At 34.3% G+C, this 26,458-nt stretch overlaps 2 protein-coding genes and 1 pseudogene across 2 annotated transcripts; 1 reads left to right on the plus strand and 2 right to left on the minus strand.

Moving 5' to 3' along the window:
* Positions 1-9,463: 9,463 nt before the first annotated feature.
* LOC133303486 (hemoglobin-2) lies at positions 9,464-10,567 on the minus strand. The gene is made up of 4 exons (XM_061503434.1): positions 10,449-10,567; positions 10,229-10,343; positions 9,976-10,092; positions 9,464-9,749 (listed from the first exon to the last, which is right to left on the minus strand). Exons 1-4 carry the CDS (start codon positions 10,559-10,561, stop codon positions 9,609-9,611), a joined length of 486 nt encoding a protein of 161 aa, XP_061359418.1. The 5' UTR covers positions 10,562-10,567; the 3' UTR covers positions 9,464-9,608.
* Positions 10,568-14,412: 3,845 nt separating this feature from the next.
* LOC133302776 (hemoglobin-2-like) lies at positions 14,413-18,361 on the minus strand (annotated as a pseudogene).
* A 1,280-nt stretch (positions 18,362-19,641) lies between these two features.
* On the plus strand, positions 19,642-20,089 carry LOC133302853 (uncharacterized protein At4g04775-like). The gene is made up of 2 exons (XM_061502699.1): positions 19,642-19,812; positions 19,880-20,089. The coding sequence occupies exons 1-2, from the start codon at positions 19,642-19,644 to the stop codon at positions 20,087-20,089; spliced, it is 381 nt and encodes a 126-aa protein (XP_061358683.1).
* Positions 20,090-26,458: the final 6,369 nt, after the last annotated feature.

The following is a 26,458-nucleotide window of genomic DNA, read 5'->3' on the forward strand; positions in this document are numbered from 1 at the left end:
TATATATATATAGGGTTTTATAATTCTTATTTAACATGAGAATTCAAATTTTCCTACACACCCTTCGATTTTCGTGCTAACATGGGTCCTACATATAATCCTTTCTAACACATGGGTCCCACATGCTTTTTATCTCTACAACATAAGATTTCAATTCTCCTTTAACATAAGAATTATAAAACCTATATATATATATATATATTTATATATATATATATTTATATATATATATATATTTATATGGCTTGTCATTTCTCAAGTTGCTTGAGATAACTTTATCTCCGGCCACTAAATCATAACCGAACAAAGATGAATCAATGGTGATAAACGAAGAGAGAGAAAAATGAAATCATAACCATTCAAAGGTGAATAAATAAATATAAGAAAATAAATAAATTAAACGACGTAGTTTTGGGCTGGCTGCAGATAAATATATCTCAAGTAACTTGAGAAATATTTTTCTCATATATATGTATATATATATATGAGGAATGCTATATTTATAAATTTTTTGTTTACAAATTATACTATGTCTGACCGGTAACACACTCTTGAGTAGAGTATTACCGGTCAGACATAATGTAGTTTGTAAGTTTATAAAAACAAATTTGTCAAAATAACCCTACTATATATACATACATATACATATATATACATACATATACATATATATATATATATATATATATATGGGAAAAAGAAGTATAATGTTGTAGAAAAATGCTTAGGTAATGTTATAGAGATCGAGATGGTGGGACCCACGCTTGTTTTCAAAAACCAAAAAAATAAACAAGTGTGGGTCCCACCATCTCTATCACTATAACATTACCTAAGCATTTTTCTACAACATTATATTTTTATTTTCCTGTATATATATTACATAATCATCAATGAAATAATGGCTCAGTTTGAAAACGATGGGGTGCCAATGCTGTCAGAAACTCGTGCAACGATCTGATGAACTTAGGGGTTCTAATTTTTGGAGGCTTGTAACCAGGACACACAGTGCATCAATTTCTATTCATATGGTCTCCATGGAGTCTAATGAGAGAGAAACTAGTCTTGTGTGACACCTTGGTCCGCTTCGTAGTGTGAGAACAACTCCTTTTATGCAGATGAGAGGTAACGCTACCACTCGAACTGGAAATCCTTTGCAGCAGTGTATTCTTGTGAAGTGCTTTAAAGAAGAGTGAAGAAAGTGACGGTAACGGCATCCGAGAACGATTGGTAATTGCTTTTGGCTTCTACTTTTTCAAAAAGTTACAATTTGTAGCTTTTAAAAACAGTTGAATTTGCGTTTTTTTATTAAATTTTGCTTTTAAAAAAAGTCACCATCCAAACGTTACAAAAATTGCACAAACATTTTTTTTATAGAAAAAGCAGCTTTTGACTTTGGAAAAGCCCATCCAAACATCACCTTACTCTTTTTGAACTTACCATAATAATTCACATGCTTTTGAAGCTTTTGCCTCCTTTCTTATTCCTACGTAGAGAGATTCTTATATATATGACGAGACTAGTAAAATACAGGACTCATCTTGTACCAGTCACATATGTGTCTAAGTGTCAACAACATGGCCTCAAATTTTCATTAGCTTTCTACCAATCATTTTTCATTACAAACATAAAACTCCAAAGGGATATAGTCATTAAAGCTCTCCAACGATCCTCACCAACAACACATATAAAGGAAAATATCCATTTTTGAATCCATATGCAAACTCAAGGAAAAATAGAGAAACTTACCACAAATCAACTCCTAGGATCCACAAATCAACTCCTAGGATCTAAGGGAATGATCTTCAAGCATCCAAGTAACTCAAACCACCTTCAAACACTGCATTTTGCTCCAAAAACCTCCACCCTCTTGGCCAAGTATCTCTTCACAGACTCACTTTCAACAAATGTTTACAACATGAAATATGATCCCAAGGTGAAGGTGAACAACTTTGATGTTGGAAGTTTTTGCTAACAAAGGCTAGAAATGAAAAAAAAATGGGGACGTAAGTGAATGAACTTCCTTGGAGTTGTTTTAATGGAGTTCACAGTTTTTCCTCTCCAAAGCCACGAGGAAGGCAGCTCTTTGGGGCCAAAATGAAGTGATTAATTCACTTAAGTGATGTCCAAGTGGCATCCATGTTTCCCTTGTGAAAAGACCAAATTCCATCACTTATACTAGTCATTACATTGTTATCCATCCACTAATCCAGGAATTAATCATCTAATCGAAAATTCAACATTCACCAAAGTCCATTATTTTTCTTTTAACAGATGAATCTCAAGTTTTCTGATAATTTGGTAAAATTATGATTTTACCCCTAGTTATGCATTATTGGCACGTTTTCCCCCAAAATCACCAAATTTGTAATTTGATTCCATATAATTTCCATAATCATTTTCTTGGTTCTAAATGTCTCTTTTAGCATATATTAATTTTTATAACAGTTATCTCATTCCTGAGTTTTTCTGTTAATTGCATGACAGCATTTTTATCCGGTAAATTCCACTATTCATCATTTCCCCCAGAAATTGTCTATCAACTCCAAATTTCATTTTGAATCCAATTCTATCATTCTTTTCACCAAATAGTATCTAAATATCCCATTTCACAGGTTAGGGTTAAAAACCAAGCAGTTTTGCCAAATTATCATTTTACCAGCAATAAGTATTTTAACCTGAAATTCAGGATTTTCACCACATATACCCTATGAGCCATGATTAAACTCTCAATCAGCTTAAAATCTCACAATTCACAAGTTTCACTCTTCATTTATCCCAATCTCTTACTTGTCAGTACATGTTTTTTTATTACCGCTATAGTAGATTATAACTACGTTGCAGTGGGTTTTACTGTTTATCAACATTATATAGATGTAGATTGTCATATAAAAGATATCAAATATATTTTGATTGGGTAAATTTTTTATCAAATATTCTTACTATGGTGCTTTTTCCCTGGGTATCATATATAAAAATTGGGAAAATGATTTCTGCCTTTGAGGCAGAAAACATTTCTCTACTACTGAGAGGGATAAATCTTTGATGCAGTAGGAGTACCCACTTGGATATTCTTTTTTTTAAATGTGGAAAAAAAATTCATTTGATCCCAACTTTCAATTTATACTATCGTCTAAGTCCTAATTTTTTGTACCATACATCCATCCAGTGAAAATCTATCCCATTGAGAGATAAAAGAAAATGGAATCTATCATTTTATAAATTTCTATATCTTTATGGATTTTTCTGTCACTTATTTTTCTTTCAGAGGTCGAGAAATATTTTTAGCCTGAAAGGTTAAAACTTGAAATTACTGCCCAAAACATAATTGTGGACAATATCGTTAAAATCGAGATCTTAAGTAAGATCGGAAGGAGGTTAAAAAACCGTAAACTGTAAAATCGTAATATAAAAAAATCGTAAAAACGTGAAAGCGTTTGGAATATTAGTAAAATCGTTTGGCTGAAAAAAAATCATAAAAACGTAAAATCGTAGTGATAAATCGAGATTTAAACAACAATGATTGTGGAGCACCCGCAACAGATTTTTTTATTGTGGTCAGGATCACCATGGTCCTTCCACTTAAAATTTGACACCTTGATTAAATTTTTCTCTCTCTCTCTTCTCTCCTTAAATTTTACTCTCTTCCTCTCACCTCAATCCCACCCAACATTTTTTTGATCCGGGTGCACACTAACTCCGCTCCCCACAAAGGCAAGCACATCAAATCAATCAGAATCGAATTTTTTTGTCTGTGCGACTTTGGAGGGGGGATAGCTACAGCCACTCAAGGAAGCATCCTAATCTGAAGCATAAAAGACAACACAAATCGGCACAGATTTCGTAACCAATCCGAAAGCATTGTGAACAAAGAGAAACTATGCATAACTATAAATAAACTGGAAAACTTGAAGATACTTCTTCTTGGAATTAATTTTTAAATTAATTATTTTTATAAAAAAATTAATTTAAAAAGATGCATCGTTCTTTTATTAATGTAAAAATCTACTTCAACTCAAAACAAAAGATATATTGTTTTATTCTTAAATGAATGTCATTTAAGTATCGACTTTACATTTTTTATAAATAAATAGAGAATCAGAATTTTAAATAAGTTTTTCCTTACTAATTTTGTACATGCATTTTTATTCCTTCACTCTAGTGTAATTGATCATACATATATTGAGTTTGATGGGAAAAAATAAAGATAGTTATCCACGAATTTTGAACATCATAAAAAAAATATACTTTAACTTAGTATTATTTCATTTTTGGTTTCTTGTGTGCATTGCATAATATTTCATGTTATTCAAGCAATTTCTTAAACATAAATTGTCTTCTCAAATGATTTTAACATCTTTTTTCTACCATCTGCGCATCGAAGGCCAGCTTTAAGCATTGTTGTTTCTATGAAACCCATCAAGTACAACCAAAAATAGAATAGTATTTTCTTGAAGTTCCCACATTCTTTTCTCTCTGTCTCACTTTAATTAATGCAAGAATTTTCCTATATGAAATTCTACATGTGCTTATTCAAATTAGATTCACAAATACATCGGTATATTGAGGATTAGCTTCTCCCTGAAAATATTGGGTAAGCTTATTAAACAAAAAGGGGATGTTTTTATGGCCTTTAAACATTTCCTCAGCATGGTTAGCACCCAATATCAGTGCCACATTCGTGTTTTACAATCTGATAATGGGATGGAGTATCTTGATAGGAACTTTACTGATTTTCTTAGTCACCATCATCAAACTTCCTGCACTTACACTCCACAACAGAATGGCTTGGCTGAGAGGAAGAACTGACAACTTATGGAAGTAGTTAGGGCATACCTATTTGGCATGAATATGCCTCGGACTTATTGGGGAGAGGCTGTGAAATCAACTGCATACTTGATTAATCGTACTCCCTCTCGGGTCTTGGCTTTTCAAACTCCTCAACAAAAGTTGCAGTCTTTTTTTTCTATCCCTCATATTCCAAACTTGGAGCCTAGGGTCTTTGGTTGCATTGTGTATGTTCATATCCCCAACCTCTACGCACCAAGTTAGATCCTTGTGCTAAGAAGTGTGTATTCGTGGGTTACTCAAATCTTCAAGAAGGAGACCGGTGTTATGATCCCATCCTTCACAAAATGCATATTACTTTGGAAGCATCTTTTCAAGAATCTGAGCCTTGTTACTTAGGGGGAGCCTCCGAGACTTCTCCTCAGAGGGAGAGCTATAGTGGAGAAGAAGTCTTCTTTGATGGATGGAATCCAACCAAGAGCAACTCTTCCCCAATAACTGAAAATGCTTCTACCCTTGATGGACTTCCACCTATTATCACTACCCCTGATCATGCCCCTGCTGATATGGTGCGTACTCCATCTACTGAACTTCCAACATTAACACCCATAACAAAAGAATCATCTAGAGATGTCACTGATACCTCACCCGAGGAAAATACTGAGGTACCTTCTTTCTCAACTCCATTTGATTTACCTGAAACACATATTCCTACTGAAAATATCTTAAATCCTTCACATATTAATATTAGGAGTTCCTTGAGACCTAACAAAGGTGTGCCAAAAAATCAATATGAACCAGACCCAAAGCAAATGTTAAATATCCAATTAGTAGCTACGTATCCACTCATAGGCTATCTGAATCGCATGCTCTGACGGTTAATCAATTGTCTAGTGTATCTGTTCCTAACAATTTGCAGGAGGCCTTACATGATCCAAGGTGGAAGAAAGCAATGAATGAGGAAATGGAAGCATTACAAAAGAACTCAACATGGGAACTGATTCCCTTGCCAAATGGAAAGAAAACCATAGGGTGCAAATGGGTGTTCACAGTTAAACTAAAAGCAGATGGAAGCATTGATAGGTACAAAGCTAGACTGGTAGCAAAAGGATACACACAGAAGTACGAAGTAGATTATCAAGACACTTTTGCCCCGGTTGCCAAACTCAATACTATCCGAATTCTTTTGTCTATTGCTGCAAACAGAGATTGGCCCCTAAAACAATTTGATGTTAAAAATGCCTTTCTAAATGGAGATCTTGAAGATGAGGTCTATATGGAGATACCACCAAGTGTCAAAAAGAGCTCCATGGGAAAGAATGAAGTTTGCAAATTGAAGAAAGCTTTATATGGGCTCAAGCAATCACCTCGAGCCTGGTTTGGAAGATTTTCTCAAGCCATGAAGAACTTTGGGTATAACCAAAGTAATGCAGATCATACTCTCTTCATAAAGAACAAAGATGGAAAGGTAACAGCATTGATAGTGTATGTTGATGACATGGTTTTGACTGGTGATGATCCATGTGAAATGAAGTTATTACAGAAGTATCTAGCAACTGAATTTGATATGAAAGATCTGGGACAACTCAAATACTTCTTAGGCATCAAAATTGCTCGATCTAAACAGGGAATCTTTCTCTCTCAAAGAAAATATGTACTGGATCTTCTTGCTGATACAGGATTGCTTGCATGCAAACCAGTGGAAACACCTATAAAGATGAACCATTCACTTGGTATCTTCCCTAATCAAGTCCCAACCGATATTGGCAGGTATCAAACGTTAGTTGGTAGACTAATTTATTTATTGCACACTAGGCCAGATATTATGGGTGTTCATCAACCGATCCAAACCGATTCAAACCGCGGTAACCGAACCGAAAAATCAATAACCGAATAAACCGAAAACTGAAAATCGAAAAACAACTGCAAATTTTAATTGGATTGCATCGGTTTTCGGATTGGTTAATGAAAACCGATCCAATATATTAATTTCTCTCTACCTACTTGGGTTTTTCCCCAATCATAATCCAAAAATTTCTAAACCAAAGACCCATTAACCCATCAACTAAACCCAATAAAAAACATTGTCACATCTCATTAACAAAATGTAATCTGTGTAGAGCTTCATATCTCATTGTCCAAAAAAAAATTATATTATCGTTTAATGATGCTTTTGTATTTAAAAATAAATAAATTACAAAGTCAATATATACAAAAGATGTTATTTGCACAATAATCATGAAAAAAATTTAAGATTTTCAAAAAACCGAAAATCGATCCAATCCAAACCGAAAAAATTGGATTGGATCGGATCGGATTTGAAAAAAATTCCAAACCGAATGAATGATTACATTATCAAACCGAAGGGATTGGATCATATGATTTTTGCTTCCAAAATCGATCCAATCCAAACCGCGAACACCCCTACCAGATATAGCTTATGCCGTAAATGTTGTGAGTCGCTTCATGCATGCTCCTAGTGTGGACCATATGAAAGCTATATATCGAATTCTTAGGTACCTAAAGGGTGCCCCAGGCCGAGGTTTGTTGTTCTCAAAAAATAACACTTCACGCATTGAGGGATATACAGATTCTGATTGGGCTGGCGATCAAACCACCAGGAAATCCACTTCTGGTTATTTCACCTTTGTGGAAGGCAACTTGGTGACTTGGAAAAGTAAAAAACAAAAAGTTGTAGCAAGGTCAAGTGCAGAAGCTGAATTTCGAGGTATGACTCATTGTGTGTGTGAATTATTGTGGATCAAAAGTGTCCTAAAAGATTTAGGAGTTTGTTATGACCATCCTATGAACCTGCACTGTGATAACAAAGCTGCCATTGAATTTGCACACAACTCAGTTCAGCATGATCAGACTAAACATGTGGAAGTAGACAGACATTTCATCAAGGAGAAATTAGATCAAAAAATTATACACTTTCCTTTTGTAAAATCTGAAGATCAACTTGCTGATATATTGACTAAAGCTGTGTCAGGGAAGGTGTTTCAAGCTGCTATTGGCAAGTTGGGCATGATAGATATTTATGCTCCAACTTGAGGGGGAGTGTTGAGCTGTATACAATCAATAATTAATTTGATTTTGATTGTGTTAGCAATTATACGAATTAATCGTAAATAGAATTGATTGATAGGAGACATCAATTCTTCGAGTAATTAATTTGATTTTGATTGTATTAGCAATTATAGGAATTAATTGTAAATATAATTGATTGATAGGAGATATCAATTCTATGATTTTAATTTTATTCTTTTAGAGTGATTTGTGGCTCGATTGAAGCCCAAAATTAGTATATATAATTATCTCTGTACAAAGAAAGAAAATACATAAATTCCATTGTCTTGTTTGACCGTTGTTTCTATGAAACCCATCAAGTTTAGCCAAAAATAGAATAGTATTTTCTTGAAGTTCCCACATTCTTTTCTCTCTGCCTCGCTTTAATTAATGCAAGAATTTTCCTATATGAAATTCTACATGTGCTGATTCAAATTACGTTCACAAATACATCAGTATATTGAGGATTAGCTTCTCCCTGAAAATGGAACACAACAAATGAATTTTTTATCCCATTAAGGAAACCATATCTTATTAAAAAGTTACTATAGGTCATTTGGTTTTAACTCAAATTTTAAGGTCAGTGGATAGAGTAACATCTTAGGTCTAAATTTATTTCAATCACTATTCCGTTCAAGAAAAAAGTTAGATATTTTACGTACATGTTATATTTCTTAAGATTGTTTTGGACCGTAAAAACCATGAAAGTGAGTATATTACATAGTTTTGATCTACAAATCCATGAAAACGAACAATTTTTCTGCTTCGCATAAAGCCTCACATTTTAATATAATATTTGATACAAACAATGCTACAACATGTACAAAGAAAGCTAAGAATCCACGGTAATGCCCCCTTCCTTTTGAATTAAAATTTTCCCACTAAGAGAAAAGGGTCAAATTATATGATATCAGAAAAATAGGAAAATTCTGTTCTGCTTGTTGCTTGTTGGGTCCTACAATAATTTGTGGATACAAAGGAGATATTAAAATCGCCCCAAGGAAGCAAAGGAAACCGAAACTTTAATTAGGTATTAATCTAAATAATAATCGTTCAGGAAGATAATGTTATCAAATATGGCGTAGGTTGGTAGAAAATTCGATGAAGTGCGAACTACTTGGGTGAACGGTTGGTGGAAAATCCACACAACAAATTGAGAACCTCATATCTGAGAAGCAGAGGGGAATCTTAGTTCAAGCTCTTGAAATTCTATACAGAACAAGAATTCATAATTGAAAATGTATGAATTTAATAACTATCTTGAGGTGCTCTAAACAAAACAAGGGAGAAGAAGAAAAATGACAAAATGTACTTATTGGTATTATTTTTAAGGTGTATGGTCATAATATTTTCATTATCGAACTAAATATGAAATATAAGGTTCTTATATAAATAAATTTCTCACTCAGTGTTAGAGTAAATGATGCTCAAACTCAAACAGAGGCTATTGGTGCAAGTTGACTATGTAAGTAAAACCATCAAACGAGCCAATGATCCGGAAAGATTTCATGTTGAATAGCAAATAAATGTAAAGACATCACAACTAGCTACAATTCATACAATCACTGAATTGTTAAATGCTAAACACTTTCCAAACTAGCAACCCCAATACTATAGCAACATAAAGTAGTATTATATATTCATACAAAAGTAAAGCACAGACCCTTTTATTCACAAACAGGGACCTGCAGGGTGGCTCTCTATTAATCTTATTCAATTTTAGAGGAAAGGAACTATGTAAGTTAGATGAAAGTCTAAGAGGAGGAGGGTTTCATTTCTGATTTGATGGCCGCGACCAGCTGATCATAAGCTTCTCCCCATGCATTCTTCATTTCCGGTGACCACATTTCAGGAACAGCTTCTTTTATGGTCTCCAAAAGTGCGAACTTTGTTACCTTAACAAAACAAAAGAATAAACTATACATTAGTCTTAATTTGTACTCTCTCTATATACTCCAGAAACAAAATTACTCACTAAACACTATGCAAGATTAATATAGGGTGCTGAGATATATACATATTTTTTCTCCATCTCATATTTTAATGTAAAAGTTGAGGTAACAAATATGAGCAAACATCATTTTCAACTATATTCATATTGAAAGTGTATACATTATATACCTCAAAATGTTCGTCTGCTACACCGCTTTTAAAATGAGAGGCACCTAACTTTTTCAAGTTTGATTCTCTCACGGTGACTTTACCAGCCTTCCGTAGTTGAACTGCTGATTCGCATGTCTGCAATCACAAGAACAAAATAAAATTGATACAAAGAGACAGAGTTTAACTGGAAAATTTGACCGGTTTTGTGGTGAATGGTGACAGAGTTAAAGCCTTATTAATGGTAATGGGAAGTGAAACGAAGTAAGCTTACCATCACAAAGACAGACATGGCATGGGGCTTGAGCTTGGGGTTTTGCTCCAAAGGAACTTTTGAATCTTTCAAGAATGAGAACAATTTCTGAGCTGATGGAGCAATCTCAAATACTCTACAAAATTTTGAAGTCATGGTCAGTTGAAAAACATAATAATAATAATGTTGTGTTGTCAGCTGATTAAAGAGTTTAATATAAGTTGATCAAGAAATGCCTTACTTCAAGAAAAACTTGAGACCCAGCTCTCCAGAATTCTTCTTCATCGCGCTCCATGACTTCACCACCAGAGCTTCTTGCTCTTCTGTGAAACCTCTGCCCTCCACGGTGTTCATGTTCTCTCTCTAGTATGTTAACTGATAAGGTATTTGTTTGTGAGTTGTGAATTGTGATGGCACTGCCAATGGATGAGGAAGTTTTTATAGTTGGATTCATTGAACATGATGTTGGCCCTTCGTCCCAATGGGGAGTCATTCTTATTTGTTTGGCTGCCACGCTACTCACTTCGTTGGTTCAGGGTTTTATTTTTTTATTCTCGTATAACAATATAAATCATTAAAAAAGTTCAGGGTTGAAGTGGTTCTTTACATGGTATCAGAGATTGCCGTCCTCCACTTTCTCTTGTGGAATTTCTTAGCATAGGTAGGTTGAGGCTTGTTGCATCATCCACTCTTCAAGCCCAATGGGCTCTAGTGTGAGGAAGCATGTTGAGATATATAGTATCACATTAGTTGTATGTGCAACTAATGTGGAGTTTATAAGGCTTGGGCACTCCCACCTTTAAGCTAGCTTTTGGGGTGATGTATCTCAAGGTTTTTTACATGGTATCAAAGCTTCAGTGAAGGTCACGAGTTCGATACTCACCGCCCCCACTTTCAAGTGGAATTAAATAAAAAGCACAAAAGGTAAACCAAAAATTGGACTTGTGCAATATTCACGCTTCAAGCCCACAGGCCTGAGAGGATGTGTTAGAGAATAATATAAATCATTAAAAAAATCATTACCCAACACCTTAAGTTTTGAGTTAAAGTTGTTCTTTGTAATTTCTATTCTATTTCATTGATTACTTTACTAATTTATTCGAATCGAGCATGATAATAAGTTATTAAATTTTGTAACACAGCTATATATACCAATACAAAACCAATAATTAAACTGAAATAACATCTATCAATTGATTCTATGTGTTTGGCACTGAAATCTATTTTAAGATATTGAAACCTTAATTTTATTTATTTTTTTTTTTGGGTAAATGAAACCTTAATTTTATTTCGTTATCTTTTTCCATTTCCAAACACGCGTAGAATATACTAGGGTTAGAGAAAAAAAAATCATTAGGTTTGGTATAATGGTGAGAGGTTTGGGTAGGTTGTATTAAGTTGTGTGTTTAATTTTTTACCTGTTAAAAATTTGTATAAACCAAAAATTGTATAAACCATTGATGGGCTTATACTTAATAGTTTAAACTTTTGAGTTAAATTTCAGAGCTTTGATGTCTCGGGTTCGATTCTCGTCGCCTCCCATTTTCTTTGTGAGTTTTTTTAGCACAGGTAGACTGAGTTTGATGCATTATTCACATTTCAAGTCTAATGAATTCTCTTGTGAGAGAGCGAGTTAGAGAAGTATATAAACTATTAATGGGTCTTCACTTAACGTCATAAACTTTTGAGTTAAATTGATTTTTTATGTTAACCCAGTGTATAAAAAAAAAAAAAATACATGCCATACCAGGTGCCCAAAAACTAGGGGCTGCTTGCGGCAAGAAGAAAATGGTTGTGGATTACCTCTCCTTCCGTAAGCAATGATTTAATCAAATGGCTTTGTAGCAGCCTAGTAAAATTGATTAATTATCTATTTTCTATTTTCATTTTTAGTAAAAACTAAAAACAAAGTTAAAGCACATGTCTGGTTAAATTTCTTAAATAGAGGTCATAGATTATCGTATACATAAATTTTCTTAAATATCAAACCAAATACCAACACTTGATAAAAAATTATTTCAACTTAAAATTTTAAAATATTGAGTGAGATTATATTAATAATTTTATATATTTTTAATATATCTTCTTATATAAGAGTCTTTTGAACTTAAAGCATAAATATTATACGTACTTAATTTTTTTATCTATCCTATATTTATTTAATTGCATCATAAAATAGTTAAAGATAATAATCGAAATCGCGATCTCTTAATCACCGTAAGATTCCAGTAGTTGTTGTTTGTTTTGTCTGATGAGTTTGTTCCGTAGAAGATAAGATAGCGTAACTGTAGATAAATTTGTATTCAAATTTATAACAGGTTACTTTTGAAATGTCTATAAAGGCAACTGAATTCAGTCAAAGAAAGCTGATTCGAATGCCACTTTATTAGAACTCAAAGCTGGTACCATGACTTGACAGATTACTATTTTCCATCTTTTGTTGATATTTGCTTCATTAAAACTTATTTTTGCAACGTCTCGGCTTCATTCAAATTAGGGCTTTATTAATCTCATGCAATAGGAGAGAAGCTTTCTCATGCTATAGAGACAATCATGTATGAGACCCACCCACTTATAGAAAAAGAAAATAACAAAATAACACGAAAATCGATGTATGTGTAGGAGAGAAAAATACTCTCCTACAATATAAGAGTATATTTTCCTTCAAATTAATTTCCATCATATCTACCATCAAAGTGATTGAATCCAATACAGTATTTATGCAAAATTGACTAGTAAATGCTAAAAAACAAAATGAAATTATGCACCCAAAATTTTTTGAAAAGGATTGCAAAAATAAAATAAAATACAAAGATATAAGTAAAAAACAATATATTAGTTCTAAGACATCAATATAAAAAGGAACGTGACATACAACCAGATAAACATAATAATTACATTAATAATTTATCGTAACAATGAAAGGGTTTTTTTTTTTTTTTGGTATCCTAAAGGGTTGTTCTTTTTATAATTGATAATTTGATACAGATTTAATATATATTTTTGTTATATTTAGTAGGGAAAATTTGGAGACATCTCGGTTTTAAAAATATTATTTTATAGGAACCTAAATTCGTATTTATATCTAAAGAAAGTATATTTCAAATGATTAAGCATTGATTACTAAACCAGTTAAATCCGTGTTTAATGTGGCAAAGCTTAGTCCCAATCAGAATTAAATCTCTTTGGAATATTCAGATGCTTAATGAGATAAATATTCATTGTTTATCCTCCAAACCCACTTCATAGGAAAGTTAATAAATACTAAGGGAGCGTTTGGTACAGTAGAAATTTTTATTTGTCCAGGAATCTCAAATTTTAAAAATATGATTTTTACATTCAGTTTATGATAATATGCGAAAATTTAAAATTTAGAAAAATTCAGTTTCCCGAGAATCCTACGAAATGTCGCGTACCAAACGGCCCCTAATAGCACCCTTTACATTGAGTGGGGGTGTGTTAGTGGAAAGCATGCAAGAATCCACTCTTTTTTTTTCAATATAAAATAGGGAAAAAAGTTTATCTTTTTAAATGATATAATTTTGTGTATGTCATTTTAAATTTTAATTGTTAATTTTCGTCAATCAACGATTATAATTTATTAGGTCAAATTTATTAATTAATTAATAATTTGCAATAAAATTTATTAATTAATTAATAAATTCTAACCGTTAATTGACAGAAATCAACGGTTAAAATCTAAAATGACACAAAATTATATATTTAAAAGTACAAATATTTTTTCCATATAAAAAATATTAAAAGTTATTAACACAAATAAATGCCCCAAAAGTTGATTAAAACAAAATGTCAGTTTATACAAATCAGAGCTGTGCTATTGCAAACCGCAGCAAATAATTTCTAACAATGCCACTTAAAATTAGGAAATGATCGCAGACAAAACAAAAATTAGGTTTGGCCTGCCATGCAGAAAATGATCTATACCTCAAATAAATGAATTCATCATGCCTATAATGTGCCGTCTCATATGCAAAGCATCTGCATCTGCATCAGCAGACAGAGCATGTCCTGCATACTATATAGTATGAATAATAGCAAAATTCGGAGTTAATTATTGAAAGCAATTAGACATGGCTATTTTTTATTATTATGTTTTACAATTAAAAAGTAAAAACACTAACAAATAATATGATTGATGAAAGCACAAATATTGCACTAAAGTACTCAGTAAAGGGAGCTCCTAATTACTTAAGGTCATTATTTCTATTCTGCCATGAATACAAAATAACAAATAGACATAAATAAAGTTCATTTGTCTTTGTTGCCGTTCCTGTCATTATTCACTTTAGCCATGTTTATTTTGATCAAATCGTTAAGTATATAATTTGCATTTTTATTTATTTTTTTTGCATTCCTTTTTAGCTTTGGCAACAGGGGCGGACCCAGTAGGGGGGCTAGGGTGGGCTCCTGCCCCCTCTAAAATTCAAGAAATTTTTTTTTTATAATATATATAGAAAAATATGATGGTGAAATTACCGTGTTGTACACGTTTTTTTCTTCAGTTCCCCATGTTTCTGCCCACACTCTTACCTATATTTTTTCTTGAGAACATCATATCATCTTCTCTCCTTTCCGTGTTTTGTCCATTACCAACCTCCTTCTTTAACCTCTCAATTTTGGTTGTGTAAAATCGATTTTGGCTGTGTATTAAAATAAAATAAAATATTCTAGAGCTAGGTAAAATCAACTTCCACCTTCTTAAGATCATTGTATGTATGTATAGTCATAGACTATCTTTGATTATATACATTAAAAAAGAAATTATTTTGAATTTTAGCATGGATTCAATTATATATGAGTTTAATAATATAAAAATACGTAGAGCAAAAGTAAGTGAAGTGATATTAATTTATGTAATAAGTTTTTTTCAATTTTTTGTATATTAAATTTGCAGTGTATTTCAAGTACTTTTATTTATGATATAATATTTTTTATTTTTGCCCCTCCTTATTAAAATTCTTAGATCCACCACTGTTTGCCACAAAAGGTAGAAATAGCACCTATTCACTTGTTGTCTTTTAATTTGTGGGTTTACTAAGAGATACACCAAAACAAAGAGCCAATCTCAAACTAATGGATTGAAGCATTCAACCATAAAAGCAGGGCATGCCCTGTTCCAAAACCCGAACGGCTTCCGAAAAGCAGAGAAAACATTTTAACTATTTTCAAGTACGAGCAGTGAAATCTCACCTTGGTTAAAAATGTATCAAGTAAAAAATATCGAAATAAAAGGAATCATTAACTCAAAAAATACATCAAGTAAAAAGTATCTAAGTAAAAGGAATTATTAACTTAATGTTATAAGATTTTAGGCCGAGACGTGATATTCATATATTTCATATTAGAATTAAACAAATCTCATACACACTGTATTATTATTATTATTTTCATATTAAAGCCCTTTATCAAAATTAGAGTGATGGGAAAATAATGAAAAGAAAAATAATGAATAATATGTAAGAATCTTACTAGAAATGCGGAAGCGCATCGAACCGACACGACGAGGGAAAAGATTAACCTTCATCGTTTTGATTACCTGGAAGGGCGTAGTTATGTGACCACGAACAATAGTTGTTCCCTCTATGATCGATCTTCCAGACTATCTTTCGAGGAGGATGAGATGGTTGTGTGGACAACCATTCAGATGATGAACGTCTGCCTCTTGAGTTTGTTTCTGATGATCTGTTCACCTTGGAGGCATAAGAGGAGAAAACTATGAATATATATGCTTAGGTCTTAAATATAACTCAACCCTAAGCCTCATGGGCTCAAGTGTCACTGAAACCCAATAGAACTTTAGTGACCAAAAGAGCATATATCCAACATAATATCCATAACATATTCTTTCACTTATCCTCTCTGCCGCTTAAATATGAAATTGCAAAGTTCTGGAAAAATTGGTAGTAAATTCATTAGGAGTGTCAAAATGGGTTGACACGACACGAATACATCAACACTAACACGACACGAATTTTTATTCGTGTCAAAATCTTCAACACTGACTCGACACGAATTTTTTGTGGGTTGACATGACATGACACGAATAACACGCAAAATAAGAATCAAAACGGTAATTGACAAAGTCTGTAAGTATAACATTTTTCTTCAAACTAAATATAAAAATACAGTTTTAATGTAAATATTGCAAATTAGCTTGATATTAAGTAATTTCTCAGTGCTATTTGAAATGATGCTCCCCTGGATTACTCTTTTCCAACCGTTTGTGATTATAAGCGCATATTGTGAAAAGAAAAGAAAAGTTATACAAAAAAGAAAAAAAGAAAAGGCTATTGGTGCAAGTTGACTTTGGGAATCCATCAAATCAGTCAATGATCTGGGAACACTTCACGTTGAAAAGCAAATAAACGTAAAGACACAACTAGTAGAAAATTTAAAATAGATCCACGATTATTGAATAATTAGACGCTCCTCTCACAAAATTAATTTTTTTTTTATAAATCTTATCCAAGTCTTTTTTTTCTTTTTCCTTCTTGCCCTCCCATTTGTGAGGAGGGACCACAAAAAAAATTGGTGGTTTAGGTGAACCAAAAATGATCTCCACAACTAGCTACAATTCATAAAATCACCTTTAATTTCTGAATTATTAAATGCTAAAACACTTTCCAAGGTAGCAATCCCAATAGCATCATAAAGTATATTATATTCATACAAATGATCTATTAATCTCATGTTGCATGAGATAATTATCTCATGCAACAGAGATAAAATTATAGAGTCCACTACTTTTTAAAAAAAAAAAATAATAGTAAACTTCACTATTTTATCTCTGTTGCATGAAATAATCTCATGCAACATTAGATAATTATTTCCCTTCATACAATAGAAAAACACACAGATCCAAACACTTTCACAAACAGAGGACATAGGTGGCACACTATCAACCTTATTCAATTTAAGAGGAAAGGAACTTCTCAAGTTGGAAGAGTGTCTAAGAGGAGTGTTTCATTTTCATACGGAGAATGTTATATTTACAAATTTTTTTTTTGCAAACTCTTACAAACTACACTAAGTATGATCGGTCATACTTCAATCAAGAGTGTATGACCGGTAATACTTACTATAATTTGTAAAACAAATTTGTAAACGGATCATTCCCCATATATATATATATATATATATATATATATATATATATATATATATATAGGTAGGATCAATTGACACCGGTGTCAAATTTGAAGTTTGACACCTCATCTGAGAGCCGTTAGATCAAAAAAGATCAATGGTGTCACATGCTTGCAAATCAGAGTCGTTGATATTTTTTGATCTAACGGCGCGCAATTGAGGTGTCAAATTTCAAATTTGACACTGGTGTCAAAGGATCCTACCCCATATATATATATATATATATATATATATGAAAATAAAGTAACTGGACAGTCCAGTGCACTAAGTTCTCCAGCGAGAACATAGTGCACAAAATATTATAATAGTGTTCTCTCGAGAGAACATAGTTATAATATTTACTATAACTGTGTTCTCGCGGGAGAACTTAATGCACTAGACCAAATTTTATATCCAGTCACTGTATACTTACTAAATCTTATATATATATATATATATGTATATATATATATACCTCAAAATGCTCAGGTGCTACACTGCTTTTAAAATGGGTGGCATGGCACCCAATTTTTTTCAGTTTGATTCTCTCACGGTGACTTTACCAGCCTTACGCAGTTGAACTGCTGATTCACATGTCTGCAATAACAAAAACAAAATACATTGATACCAATAGACTCAATGGTAATGGAGGTCAAACAAAATAATAAGGTTACCATCATAAAGACAGCCATGGCATGGGGCTTGAGCTTGGGGTTTTTCTCCAAAGGAACTTTTGAATCTTTCAAAAATGAGAACAACTCCTTAGCTGCTGGAGCAATCTCAAGTATTCTATAAAATGTTTGAAGTCAATCTCAGTTCATAATAAAAAAACATTATGTTGTGTTAAAATATATGAAAGAGCTTATTTGAAAGGTTGAATAAATGCTTTACTTCATGAAAAACTTGAGACTCAGCTCTGCAGAATTCTTCTTCATTGATTGCTTCCCATGACTTCACAACCAAAGCTTCTTGCTGTTCTGTGAAACCTTTGCCTTCCATGGTGCTCATGTTCTCTAGTATGTTAACTGCTAAGGTACTATGTGTCTGTGAATTTTGATGATGGCAGTGCCAATGGTAGTATGTAAGTTTTTATAGTTGGATTCATTGAGCATGAAGTTGGCCTTTCATCGAAATGGGGAGCCATTCCCCTTTGTTGCTGTCGTGCTGCTCAAGGTTCATTAATGGTGTTTTTTTTTATTTGAATTTTTAAAAATGAGTTAGAATGGAATGAAACTATTGAAATCTGATTTTCTTCTTCATAATTTAAGGATAGAAGATTGAACCAACTTTCTTTACTAATCTCTTTTCACATTCCATTCATTTCTCAAATAATTGAATGAGAATATTACTTTTGAAGACCTCCTATGCACCATGGAATATAGAATATATATTTTGACGATGACAAAGGATTTACAAAAAATTTCAAATTGAATATGGAGTTTGAAGATACAAGTGGTTAGGTATTTTTAGAATTTTTGTTACACACTATATTATATTATATAGTATCTTCCTAAGCTCCATTGCATATCGTTGCATTACATGCATTTAGTTGGAAGCATTTTATAATTAAAAAATAAAAAAATAAAAAATAATCTGAACCAAAAATAAAATATAGGCTTCTGTATTCCGTGGATTAATTGTTTCAAAATAATCAACCTTGTTACTTAGCCTCACAAATTATCACGCGGTTTAATTTTTAAAAAGAAATACAATAAAAAAATAGTTATTGAATTGTAAAGAAATATGCATATAGCTTTAACATGTTACGTGGGTTTTAGCTTTTGGAAAACAAAATAATAATAAAAATTAAACTTTCACATTTCAAACGAAAAGTTACGTAGGTCAGTTTCTAAAACTATATAATAATATAGGGAATAAGAAGAATAATGTTGTAGGAAAATTTTATGGTTATGTTATAGAGATAGGAAATGTGGGGCCCACATGTGTTTTCAAAAATAAAAAATCAAAACAAGTGTGGGTCCCACAATCTTTATCTCTATAACATAACCTAACAACTTTCCTACAACATTATACTTCTATTTCCCAATAATATAAAAGAGATCACTTTACTAATCCTTCAATATACATGCTGAAATCACAATAGGGCTTCTTCTCTTGCTTCTGATAATGAACCCTAATAATAATAAAAACCCCAAATTCCTTCAATCGAACCCTAAACCGGAAACTCCATCCCCTAAACAGCAATACGCCCTAAAATGTCTGCACTTTGATGATTGAAACTCGACGACAGTAAAACCCATCAACCGGATTTTTGGGCGTGGAAGAAGATGAGTGTTTCTTCTGGCATGGGGGGATCAAGTGAGAGTAAATCAATGGGGAGAAGAACAATGACAAGGACCGCCGGTTGGAAGTGCAAATGTGGGAGACAAAGTATTGTCTATACCTCCAAAACTGAGAGGAACCCAAATAGGGCTTTCCTTGGCTGTCCTAATTTCAAGGCATGGATTTGTAATCTGCCCCTTTATTGAGTTGGAACACTTGCTAACCGTGGTTTTTCTTTTGCAGGAGAGGAAGCCCTATTGTGATTTTTTTAGATGGGTAGATGACATGTGTAATGAACCCATGGAGCTAGAAGAAGCAAGAATTCATACTGTGGAGTTGGATGTTGCTGAAATTAACTTCAAGTTGAAATATGTGGAGATGATGATGAGAGAGCAAGATGTGAAGATTACAGAGCAAGGAATGAAGAGCTTCATCAGCAGGAAAGAAAACTGAATGATGTATACCTGAAGATGGTGGAGGAGTTAGATAGGATGGACAAAAAAATTAGGATAGTTGATAGGTCAGCTAGGGTCTTAGGTGCTTGTGTTGGTGTGATCATGATCTGTATGTTTGTTGTTAGTGTGGTAAAAGTGAAAACAAGTGACCCAAATATATTTTTCCTTCAGTGAATTGTAATGAGTACTCCTTCTTTATGTTATACAAATTATGTGTTAGTGCCAATCTGTTTGTGTGTATTATTAAAAAAGCACTGAAGGATAAAAGATTGCTACATTGTATCACAAACAGATATAGATTGCTACTGATATAGATGCATAACTCATGACATTGCTGATGCAGAAGTTGCATATTGTTATGCATATTTTGTTACTGATTGCAAAACACGAGGACCATTTAGGTCCCTGGCAATGTTACTCGAGGGTCGTTTTGGTCCCTGACAAAGTGCACGGGGCACTTATTGGTCCTTGATTCCAGAATTATAGGACATGAGTTCTTGATGTCCAAATCAACAAAATGCAGCACTCATTTTAACATCAGAAACATATGTTGTCCCTGACTTATATGCTTTGCCATAAGAAATGCACTTAACATCAGAAATGCATTATGTAGGGGTTCAAATTGGTCCCTCACAATGAGTGTCGGGGTCCTAATTGGTCCCTGCAACCATAAAATTGGGCATGATCTGTTTTGCCAGTAACACAGCACAAACCTGCACCAGAATGCAAATATGGCAGCTAAATGACCAACAACAAGTTAACTCTCTTAGAAAACATAAGAACCAGAAAATGCACTTATAACATGCATCAACCCTGCCACATAATAGCTGCAACATTCATCAACATGTGAACCAAAATAAATTGCACTTAACATCCAAAAGTAAAGCCATATGGAATGACCAGTAACCAGAAAATATGGCCTTGCACAAACCTGCACAAACCAGTAACCAGAAAATATGGCAGCTACATGACCATGCCTCAGCTAATTGACCAACTCAGTTAAAAACATAAAATGGACATGAAATTATCACATTCATCAACCCTGCCACATAAAATGCATATCCAGAATATAACCAGTTACACATAATTGTCTTCCTAGAACTAGAAACCAGTAGTACATTACAAATAAAAGGCAACTAATAGGAATCATAAGTGAGGCCTATAAATACAATATGGCCATGCATAAAAAAATTTACATTATAACTGTATAAGGCCTCTAAAAACAAATGGCCAGAATTTACAAAAAAATCCCATTATATCCACTCCTTGTCAGTTGGCTCATGCACTATTCCCTTGTTCTTCTTCATCAGCAGCTCATTTTGTTAAGGATGGCCTTGGTGGCCTGAAACCAGGTGTTGTCATGAAGTACAAAAATCTGCTTCGTGTGCCATTGCTTGCTGCCTTCATTGTCTCTTCAGTCAACACTGCATTTTCTTCTTCTGGAATTGAAGGAGGTGGGCTGCCTCGTCTCAAGTTGCCTTGTTGTGGCTGAGAACTACCAACTGCTGAAGGGCCTCCTTGACTTAATGGGATTTCATCTATTGAGTCAGAGCCAATCCTCACAGATTGTGGTCTTGCTTGGCTTTTATCTTTTTTGGAAGCTGGTGGCCCCTTACAACTATTGGCGTAGTGTCCAGTCTGACCACATTTAGTACACTTGGCTGTATATGTCCTTTTTACTTTCTTTGTCATGCTCCCTTGGTCTTCAGTTGGGTCCTTCTTCCTGTGTTTCTTGGGATGCCCAATTGGCCTTTTAAGTTTTGGTGGAAGAGGTTTGGGTTCATCAAATGCAGGCCAATACTTGTCCGAATTCACTGGGTTTAAGGTGTGCGCATATGTGGCATGCAATGCATCCACTGTAAGCCATTGATGGACATAGTTCTCGGCTGGTTCGTTTTTGTGACAAATGGCTGCTATAGCATGCTCACAAGGCAGTCCAGTCAACTGTCATGCATTGCATGCACATGTATGTGTTGTTAAATTCACTCCAACTCTATCACCTCTCCCACTGACCTCATACATATATTGCTGCAGATTTCCAGTCCAAGTTGGTGTCCATGAATTGCTAAGTACCTTTAACTGATCCAGTTTCTTTTGCTGAGCAGGAGCAATTTTACCCCGAACAGTTCCTAACACCCTCTGATGTGCAGCTATCCTCCTCATAATGTAGCATCTCAATTCCTCTAATAGAGTGATAATTGGTTTTTACCTATATCCAACAATCTTGGCATTCCATACCTCTGACATGTTGTTTGTGATATTATCACATTTCGGCCAGTGGCTGAAATAAGCTTTCACCCAACTTGAGGGCTAAATGTTATCCAAGTACTTCCATGCAGCCTCATTCTTCCCTTTCAACCGTGCCATTGACTGCTGGAACTGTGGGACAGTGGTGCATCTTGAACACTCCCAGACCATGGCTCGAATTGCCTTGTCTTTCCACTGCTTTATGAAGTTCTTCCAAACATGCTGCACACAAAAATGATGATATGCACCAGGCATCACCTCTTGCAGTGCTAGAATCATCCCCTACACACAGACACAAAAAAACAAAAAAACCAATAAGCAATACAGTGAAATCAGATTCAGTGAAGGAAAAACAGAGTAAACAAATAAAATAAGCAAAATAAACCTTCTGTTGGTCAGAAATAAAATTCCACCCAAACACTACGTGAGGGCCAATGTCTTTCTGTAAAAGGGTTAAAAACCACTTCCAGTTCTCTTTTGCTTCACTATCAACAACTGCATATGCGATGACATAGAAGCTTTTGTTGGCATCTTCCCCAACTGCACTTAACAATTGACCTCCATAATATCCTTTCAAGAAACATCCATCCAACCCAATTAAGGGCCTGTAGCCAGCTTTGAACCCTCTCTTGCATGCATCCAGACAAATGTACAACTTAGAAAATATGAGTGAGGAGTGCGGATCAGGTTGTGGGATCACTTGCATTTGACATGTAGACCCTGAATTGCTTCTCAATAGCTCACCTAAGTAGTCTCTCAATTTTGCATATTGTTCTTTTTCACCCCCTTCTGTTTTGGCCTCAGCTTTATGAAGTGCCTTTGTCACTTTCTTCAAATGGACATGAACTTTGTACTCCTCTTTCATGTGGTCGTAGGCCTCAGCCCTTGTCATGTTCGGTTGTGTCATTAGCCTTTTTTTCTAATTTCTTTGCAACCCAATCCCTACTTGCCCTCTTGTTTCTAAAAAGTCTGCAGCAAGTGTGGATGTCATTAAAAGTTTTGACTTGGAAAGCTGCCATCTTGTTGTTCCACGCACAGTAAATCATCCAATCACATTCATCATTACTACACTTTGCTCGGGCTCTGACTTTGTCATTCTTCAGCCACTTGAATTGTCTTCCTAGATCAATACTGTAGTCTTTGACAGGATTTTTAAATTGTTGAAGACTCACAAACTCCATCCCCAGCTCTAAGTGTACATGACCAAACTCCTCATGCACATTAAACTTTGGATTGACAACCTTTTCATCCTCCTCAGCACCACTTGAAGGAGGCGTGTTCAACTCTTTAGAGTTATACCCATACCCACCCTCCTCGAAAGACATTGACTTCTCCTCCTTTTCCATTGTATCTTCCCCTGCCACATCTTCAGCCTCTTTTTTTTCTTCTTGTTTTACTTTTTTTGTCCAGCAGTTTTACCCTTCCCCTTACACTCCTCTTCACTCTCTGTTTCTGTATCATACATAGGTGGAGGAGGTTTATATGGCCCATCCTCCACATTATCATCTGAGTCAGTAGAAAACCCATCACCATCTCCACTATCATCCTTATCACCATCTCCACTATCATTCTCAATACCACCTCCACTATCATCCTCATCATTGCCTTCCACGGGTGCAGGTGCAATAATATCAGGGATGGAAATGCAATGATCAAAATATATTTCTATGATATTCCCATTATTTAATGCAGCCTTTACCATCTCCACAATATCAGAGTCCGTACTCAGAGGCCTTAAACCACTGTCTAAATCCATTGCGTTTGGCATGAGCCGCAACATCTGATCACATTTCTCATACCCATAACCCTTGAACAAAGTATCAAGGTCACGCAGGTTGACAAAGTCAGCATCCATCTCAGGTAAGTCATCCACTTTGCCATTTGCATAAGTTAGGACCCCTTTATCATCTCTGATTAACACACCCCCATGATGATACCTTATCACTATATATTCATCCATCTGGAAAAAAAAACATACACCATGACAGTTACTTCACAACTTCCACAAACCAATCATATTTTAACAACAATTCTAGCCATTTGCATATATAAATCAACACGGGAATGTTAACACACAGGCTGTAAATTGCAACAAAAAAATTCACATTTACAATAAATTAATGCTAACATCAGGTCCACAAAGCAATTTAAAAATGCCAATAACCCTATACATCAGACTCAACACTGCCGTGTAACCATACAAGCCAGTAACTTGCAAAAAAATTTCACCTTTACAAATTATGCATGCACTAAAAAATTGGGGACCACAAAGCACTAAAAAATGGCAATAAACTATACAAACCGGGACCACATACATAAATGGGGCTTTTTTTTGTAAACCCTAACATAATAACACACAATGGAGCGCACATAAGGGACCATCATCCAACAAAGAATAGACAACATGTAGTGAGGGGGGACCACAAATATTGAAGAATTTCTAAAAAAACACTTACCTTAATGCATGTAAGAAAACTGCCACACTCGCACTTCCCTTAACCACTAAAGAACAAGACTTTCGACAACCTTCAATGTCCACGCTCGATTATCTTACCTGCAACCACCGTCTTCGACAACCCTCACCGTTCAACGAAGCTTCCAGTGGAGGTCAACAATGGTGTTCCAATTATATGCAAAAACTTAGTGAAATAAGAACGACTCTCCACGATAACTTCCAGTGTTGGTGCCTCTTGTTTTCTCAAACATAAAACAACGTCGTGAAGAAAATTGGAAAGCTATGTACCCATTTGCTTGCAAACGTCGTCGTTTGTAGTTCCAACGTGTCAACCGTCCAGTCCCCGTCAGCAGACTAACGTGCCACATGGGCATCGTTAGTTTGACCGTGACGGAGGAGTTGACAGAAGGACTAACGTGGCCCTTTTTTCATAATTTTAGGGACCAATTTAGTCCTTTTTTATTGTTAGGGACTAAAAAGGATTTCGTAGATATTGTCAGGGACCAAAAATGGTGTTTACTCAAAAGAAAAAGAAAGCATCACTTTTCCAATTTTCTTGGTGTTTGTCTTTATCCGTCTTCGTCCGAAATTTTTTGACTCTGTTACTGCACACACGAAGAAAGGCATATAATCATGTTCTCAAAATTTCTTCTATTGTCACTGTGAAGAAAGATTTCAAGGAGTAAAGCGCTTAATATTTTGTGAAATATCGAGAGTGTGTAAGGCAAAGATCTTGAAAGCCCAAGAGCAAGGGTTGCAATCTTGTGGTTGATTTGGGGCTTCATTGTGGTATTTTATGACCAACTCAAATCTTTTATGAATCTTTGACTTGAAGCATTTAATCTGAAATTTCCAGATTTATTATTCATATGCTTTAAAGATTTTGAGTGGTATAATCTGAATATTAAATCTCTTGAGTTGTTCATTGATTTAGGGATTTATTATTAAAATTCTGAATCTGATTTTTCTATTCACATTGTGATATTTTTTGTTTAAATCATATTTCTTGATACCCATTGTTTAGAAAATTAATTGTGTAATATCCAAGCTCCTTGGTGCATTAATTTTAGAGATTTTGATACATATGTCATTGGTTTAATTTTCTGCATATGGCATAAATTTGTGGAGCTTAGTTTGATATTACCGTGATATATTTGGTGTGATAGGACACTGTATTTTTGGGTTATTTCACTTTTTACAGTTCTGAAAAAATTATGTATTGGTTGTTAAAGTGGAGTAGTTGTGTGTTGTAAATCTGTCCTAGGTGTGTGGGTGCAACCATGTGGGTTGGCAACCTTGTGCTTGGCTTGAGAGTGTGTCTCAAGGCCTGGAGCCTCAAGAATCCACTAGGGAGAGTGGAGGTCTCGTGTGAGAGGAGTTGGTGAACTCCGTAGGTTCGGCTTGAGAATATCCTCAGAGCTTGGAGCAGTGTGGGCACTAGGAAGATTTTTGATATCTTGTTTAATTGCATGTGTGACGCGTGTTTGTAAAACAGGTACACTTGTGATTAATAAAATATCTGCAACGACTTCAGTCTGGACGTAGCACCCTACTTAGGCTTAGTGGGTGTGAACCAGGATATATCGTGTGTCCCTTGTCTCTCTGATTTAATTTCTGAATATTTTATTTAGAGACTGACAGTTACACTCATTCTGGTTTGAAAGT

Source organism: Gastrolobium bilobum, unplaced genomic scaffold (assembly GCF_033153095.1).
Source record: "Gastrolobium bilobum isolate Gb01-03AN ecotype WA unplaced genomic scaffold, APGP_CSIRO_Gbil_v1 utg8016, whole genome shotgun sequence".
NCBI lineage: Eukaryota > Viridiplantae > Streptophyta > Magnoliopsida > Fabales > Fabaceae > Gastrolobium > Gastrolobium bilobum.

What these genes read in the sequence shown, in the direction of transcription:
- LOC133303486 (XM_061503434.1), bottom strand. Translation starts at nt 10,561, where the DNA reads ATGAACACCGTGGAGGGCAGAGGTTTCACAGAAGAGCAAGAAGCTCTG. An exon ending in GGTCTCAAGTTTTTCTTGAA is followed by an intron (nt 10,344 to 10,448) that starts GTAAGGCATTTC and finishes AAAATTTTGTAG; the next exon opens with AGTATTTGAGATTGCTCCAT. An exon ending in CCATGTCTGTCTTTGTGATG is followed by an intron (nt 10,093 to 10,228) that starts GTAAGCTTACTT and finishes TTGTGATTGCAG; the next exon opens with ACATGCGAATCAGCAGTTCA.
- LOC133302853 (XM_061502699.1), top strand. Translation starts at nt 19,642, where the DNA reads ATGAGTGTTTCTTCTGGCATGGGGGGATCAAGTGAGAGTAAATCAATG. An exon ending in TTGGCTGTCCTAATTTCAAG is followed by an intron (nt 19,813 to 19,879) that starts GCATGGATTTGT and finishes TTTCTTTTGCAG; the next exon opens with GAGAGGAAGCCCTATTGTGA.